Source organism: Lolium rigidum, chromosome 7 (genome assembly GCF_022539505.1).
Source record: "Lolium rigidum isolate FL_2022 chromosome 7, APGP_CSIRO_Lrig_0.1, whole genome shotgun sequence".
Classification (NCBI taxonomy): domain Eukaryota; kingdom Viridiplantae; phylum Streptophyta; class Magnoliopsida; order Poales; family Poaceae; genus Lolium; species Lolium rigidum.
The window spans coordinates 73,714,631-73,721,070 of NC_061514.1; the positions used below are offsets into that span (position 1 = coordinate 73,714,631).

General features: G+C 51.1%; 1 protein-coding gene across 1 annotated transcript; it reads right to left on the reverse strand.

Annotated features, from left to right (window-relative positions):
- Positions 1-1,876: 1,876 nt before the first annotated feature.
- On the reverse strand, positions 1,877-4,762 carry LOC124675568 (plasmodesmata-located protein 8-like). Its single transcript, XM_047211645.1, has 3 exons — positions 3,804-4,762; positions 2,288-2,389; positions 1,877-2,186 (listed from the first exon to the last, which is right to left on the reverse strand). The coding sequence occupies exons 1-3, from the start codon at positions 4,567-4,569 to the stop codon at positions 2,182-2,184; spliced, it is 873 nt and encodes a 290-aa protein (XP_047067601.1). The 5' UTR covers positions 4,570-4,762; the 3' UTR covers positions 1,877-2,181.
- Between the last annotated feature and the right edge of the window lie 1,678 nt (positions 4,763-6,440).

Below are 6,440 nucleotides of genomic sequence, written 5' to 3' on the forward strand. Positions count from 1 at the left end.
TCCTCTCGCTGCAGTACAGGGGAGCAACACCTACTGCTCCGGAGGTTCCTAGACCTCAGTTGTGTACATATATTTTTTTCGATAAAGGGAATACTCTCTCCGTTCCTTTCTATAATGCCTATTATTTTTTAGTATTTGTTTCAGAATATAAGAGTAAAGCTATGTTTTTTTTACATAGAACCCCTTCCACCGATCAGGTCAAGTCCAGAAAATCTGAAACCAATCTGGTCATGTATTTCTGAGATCTATTTTCAGTTTCCTATTTTGTCTGTGATATCGTTAGGGGGTTTTGTGTAAAAAAATGGCTCACGCTAATTTCCGTGCCAAAAAACAATAGACACTATAGAAAGGAACGGAGGGAGTATATTAATATCAAGAAGATACCAATTACACCCAGCCTCTGCAACAACGCACCACCCTAATGGTACTACGGATGCACACAGCCAAAAAAGGAAAAGAAAACTAAGAAACAAAAGTCCCGCTACAGTATCTCGGGCGTAACAACAGCAATACATCCACCACCATGACAACACCTAAATTACAGACTCTCCAAAAAACGACGCCTTCAAGAAGGGAACAGTGCTCAAACACCGTCGTCGCCCGATCAAAGATCTAAGGTTTTCACCCTGAAGATAGTCCCCGCTCTCAAAACAATGCCTCCACCAAGGTCACTGCCAGGCACAACCAGTTAAGGCCAGACCTTGGGTTTTCACCCTGAAAGGTAGGACTCTGCGCTTCACCTGTGTTGCCGCCCCCACTTCCAAACCGCTGCTGTGAAGCCGGGACACCAAGCAAGCCCCTCAACAGCGCGGAGACTTGAACCTCCCTTAGCTAGTCCTCCCCTCCGGCCTTCAAGAAATTATCTTCTTCCGACTTTCATCATGGATCCATAGTCACTTGATGTCAACACAGAAAAAGAGCTTCGCGCCGCTCCCTCCAGAACCAAACGGTCGGAATAAACGCATGGGTGCGCACGACCGAATACCTCCGATCCGGCAAACTCCGGGCAAAGCGCTGTTACATTCGCCGGCGGAGCCTTCCGGAACTCAACCCTCCGGCCGGATCACGAGTCCGGGCCTCCGGTAGGTCCTCCTCTTCACGCAAGAGAGGCCCTAGGACCGCCGCCATTATTCAGGTCGGACCCCCACGTCGGCGACCATCCCGGGCTGGCCAACCCAACCCTCCACCGCACCTGACGCCCGCCACCTGCCACCAGGTCGATGCCATCACCGCCATCCAGGGCCGCCTCCCCTAGTGCCGTGATCCCGACCTTGAGGAGGAGCAGCACGAGATCCGCCCCCATCACCACCCGCCCGGCGATGCCGAGGCGAGGAAGGAAGGAGAGGATCGCGCCGCCAGGATCCAGGGCCGCGCCGCCGCCCCCAATCCGCCTGCCCGGCGAGCCGCGGCGAGGAACGGAGGAGAGACCATGGTTCCACGGCCGCGCCGCCGCCCCCATCATCGCCCGCCCGGCGAGGCCGCGGCGAAGACGTGATGAGATGGCCGCGCCGCCATCAACCGCCGGGTTCCGGGATCATCCCCCGGCGCGGAGGCGTGCCTCCTACCGCCGCCCCAGGGGACCATGCGCGGATCCCCGCCGCCCCCATCACCGGCCGCGCCGGGCTTCGCCGGCGGCAGCCTCAGGGGACGGCGAGGAGGGAGGAGGAGGGGGTAGGGAAGGCGGCGGCGGGGGGTTAGGGTTCCGCCCCGAGTCGCCCTGGAGGGGACGACCCGAGCGGCCGAGAGTAGCACATATAAGAACTCTGTATACATATATACATACCATTGATACATACATACATACCATTGATACAAGAAAGCACCCAGCTATGCACCCCTTGTGTGTGTGTTGGGTTGATCACGAATGTGTTGCCTCTGTAAATCAACCTTGACTGCAATCAATTGAAAGGCAATGGCTTTGACAGTAGTATGTGAATGATTTGGTACTAATTAACAGGTGGGTCATTATTAGTGGACCAAAATTGATGACCCATAGACCATAGTGATCCTCCTACTACATGCAGCCCTACCAAAGATCACTTACATAATCTATTGCTAACAAGATGAGATTACAATCTTTGTGAAGCTTCTCTGGGCCATAGTAGGTCCAGTCTGGGGCTAACCGGCCAGTATGCAAGAATCGAAGCTTCTCCCAGGAGCCAACCTAGTTAGAATTAGGGATTAACCTGCAATGATACACTTAGTTTCAGAACCATACTAAGGAAATGGAATGCTTTCCAGAAGAAAAACAAGAAAAGAGTTTCTCTCCAAGTAGAGAGGGGATTACATGATTTCCTGAGGAAGGAGATGAAGACCACGATGAGGGCCAGGCCTGCGAGGATGCCCACTATTATCGCCACGGTCCGCCCAACGTCATCTTGCGAATAATCTTATCACCAAAGGAAGACCAAGACGCTGGATTAGAATAAGCATATACTGTACTAGAAAGCGCTAGATGCGCACTCTCTCGGAGTCAATCTTTTAGGCTCTGTTTATCAGGAATATATTCGGAATGGGAGTGGTTGGCTAGGCCGCCTGCCGCCGCCGGCAATGTCGCGGCCGCAGTCCTACACGCCCAGATATGCTTAGAGATAGGAACGTTGTTTAGCGGCCATCATTGCATCAGATTGATCGTTTTTTTTAGACCAGCATATGCAGCTTAAGAAATTGCAGTGGACACCTATCTCTAGGCTTACCAGCTACTGTCACTTCAGACATCTTAATGGTACTCTTTGTGTCATCTGATTGAGTTCAATATATGATACTACGCCGCACATGCGGTCCCCTAGAAAAAGGCCGGGATGATTAGCATATCTTAGGAATATGACTGAATCTTCAATCGTGTCCCTTGAACTTATCGGCTGATATGGCTGACCAAGTGTGCAAATTAATGATGACAGGCTTTGGTGCTCTCCATCGTCTTAGCGGCTGATTGGCCTTTTATTAAGTGACTGCTCTCCTGTCCCTTTCTTCTGCTAAATAATCGGGACACGCATATTTGATCATTTGGCAGCTAAATTTTTAGCCTACAGATGGGGTACAGCAGATTGTAGACAAGTACGATATACTGTGATAAGGTCATCCAATGTGCAAGCACATGAAGATTACCAAAAAGGTTACCAGAGGACACTTGATCTCTCTCGTTAACTTTGGTAAGTTTACCCCAGGGCAGATCGGAATCAATTCCCACCGTGCAAAACGATCTCGCTAGCTGCAACTTGCAGCCAGGGCTCGCGGATTAGCGAAGTCTAGAGCAGTGGCCGAGTGTGGCGATTTGGCTCTCGAAAACACTGGAACCCTAAATTTTGAAAAAAATAATGGCAATTCAAACTTCTTAGCAGTACAAATATCTATATTTACTCGTATACTTTTCAGATATTGACTTTTGCTCTCGGGTACATAAGCTTTTGCCACCGGAAAAGGCATTTTAAAATATCAAAAAAATAGAAAAAAAGTTCATGAGTACATCTTGACATTCTATATACGCATGCTAAGTTTCACGGAAACTAGACTTTTTAAATGTCTCGTATAAAAAAGATAAATGTCTCATGAAGAGCTTTTTTAGCATTGAAATCTTTTTTCTTTTTTACACACAACACAAAAGATATTGGATTTTCGTGAAATGACTTCGAGAGCACGTAGAACATTGATATATGTGTCCCATTTTTTAACGGATTACATTTCAACCTGTGTTCAAAACGCATATATATTTTAATTTATAGTATGTAAAGGTAAAATATTTGAATTGTTTTTTCAAAAAGACCAATTCCCTATTCAAACGCAGGAGTGGAAGTAGGCCGTACCTTGTGAGGGGCGGAAGTAGTAGCCGCTGGCCCAGTACCTGACGTAGCACTGGGCGAGGTGCACGTCGGCGGCCAGCGCCGTGCCGCAGGTGCCCTTGAGCTGGCTGACCGCCTGCGCCAGGCACACCGCGCAGTCGGCGGCGGCGAGGTCGCCGAGGCACTGCGACACCCCCTGCACGGTCCCGGAGCTGCTCGCTCTGTACCCGTTGGCGGCCGCGCCCTGCTGCAGCGCGCCCAGCACGGCGTCCCGGCTCGCAAGGAAGCCGCCGTCGGCGCTGGTGCTGGTGCTGCACTTGCGGTACACCATGGCCGTGTCGGGCCGCCCCACGAAGTCGCTGCCGTCGTAGCGCACGTAGCAGCCCTCCAGCTGCAGCGACGCCGCGGAGGCGTCCGCGCACACCTCGTTGAGCCGCGCGAGCGCCTCCCGCACGCACGCCGCGCAGTCGCCGTTGCCCAGGTCGCCGCGGCACTGGTAGAGACCGTAGACGGCGGTCCCGTTGCTGCCGCCGCCGGCCGTGAAGCTGCTGTACGCGGCGTTGGGGGAGGAGGTGGTGATGGAGGTGAGCAGCGACTTGAGGTTGCCCTCGAAGGGGCTCCCCGGATCGTACTTGGACGGCGAGCACCCGGCGTAGATGAACGTGTCAGTGTCCGCCTCTGTGACCGTGGCGCCGATGACGAGCACGAGCAGGACGATGACGACGGTGTTGGCGGGGCGGCAGAGTTGGTTGCGGAGGCGCTGCATGACTGACGAGAACGAAGCGCACATGCGCGCGCTCGCGTGTTTGTTGCAGGGTTCTTGCCGTGTCGTGGCGAATGGTGGTTCTCGGAGGCTCACTGTCGAGGGAGTGAAGAGAGAAGGTGATTGGAGACAGAATAAATGCGCAGAGCTTTTCGTTACTAGTAAGCTCGCGAGGATTTGTGGTATGTGTGGCGTCTCCTGGTATATATACCTACGTCGACTCGACACGACGACGGTGCCTACTTGACTTGACTCCTCGTCTCGACGGGTCCGTCGACTCTGGTCTGATCCCCTTGGATAACAAGTTAAGCAGCATCAGGCATGGCTACACAAGACGCAGGACAGGCCGGAACGATCATCTTTCGCTCTGCTTTACCAGCTGGGGATAAGAATGTATGGCTACATGGGAGTGGCATAGTGTGACTATTTTGTTGCATGATTCCGACATAAACTTGCCGTTTCGACGAGTGCACTCACGGGACGGGATGGTATATTGGTATGTGTGGCTATCGGTTTAAGCTGATTGTGATGTGATGACTGGCGCGACGTTCCTCGGTGCTTCTACACCAGCGGTATGTGGAAGTATGGGCATCTTCGCTCTAGCTGTTTCAACACTGATTTCGTCCCTATTTTCCTCCGGCGCCTTCATCAAACAGCGTTCGGCACATGCGCCAGACAGATCAAATGGATTACGGCTTTTGAGGGGCGCTGCTCAACAGTATCCCCTAAACAATTTTTGAAATGAAAAAAATGCATATTGACAAAGCAAATAGTCTCGGCGTTGAATTTAAAGTGCCCCCACCAAAATGTCGCGTTCAATTCCGGTGAACCAATATTACATGACAAAGTTCACAGATCAAATCATTGTAAGCGGCTCGTCCGTCGCTGCTCGCATCTCCTGATTGGCCATCGTCAATGTTGTCGCCGGCAATACAAATGCCCAATTCTTGCAAGATGGTGTCACAGAAAAATATATGCGCTGCCTTCACCTCGTCATTCATGTTCGGTGTGTCGGCGGTCAAGATCATGAAATCCTCATTCCTCTTCTTCACCGCAACCCTCATCGTCTCGACCTCGATCTCCTTGTATTGCTTCTCCAACATGGACACCCACCTTTCTTTAGTTTTTGAGCTCGGATGATTGAGATCGACGTGATCCCGGCCTTTCATTTGTCAATGTAAGATTGCACCCGGTCCGATGATGCCTCCTAAACGACTATGCGTTGGCCTTCTTGTTGCCGGAAGGGCGCCCCGCCGAGGTGTCCAAGGGAGCGTCCAAATCAATGACATTCTCATCCGCACTATTAAGTGTAATGCAAGTGAGCATCCATTTCTTGATGCCCTTCAGTTCTGTGAAGCAATGCATCAAGTTGGAGTTTCTTTCTTCTTTGCGCGATCGATACATTTTTTGTGCATGGATCCACTCTCCGCGTCGTGGATGTTCTCGGTGAAAGAACATATCTCTAACTTTATAGTATTGTTTGTTTGATGACAACATGTGTGATACATTGATGTGCATTGATATGGTGCATAACTTATTAGTGATCGAATTCGTGTTGAAAAGCAAGAAAAAGGAAGCAGAAAAAATGCCCCAGGTCGGATAATTGCAAATATCTGGCCCCGGAGCCACTCTCTGGCCTATCGCAGATGTTCTCGGCATACCCGTGGAATTGGTTGATGGCGTGTCATATGATTCCCCACTTGCTTGACATGGTCTTTTGGCTCCTCTTCATGTGCATCACACGGTAGTCTTTGTCGACGTTCTTCGTCGAATTAAGTTTTGATCCCCTTCTAATAGGTGCCACTTGTTTGATTTCCGATGGTGATGGGACCAATACTTACTGCCTTCGATGAATCACACGCACATTGGTCTTCCAAAGGCTTCCACTTGGGCCCTCC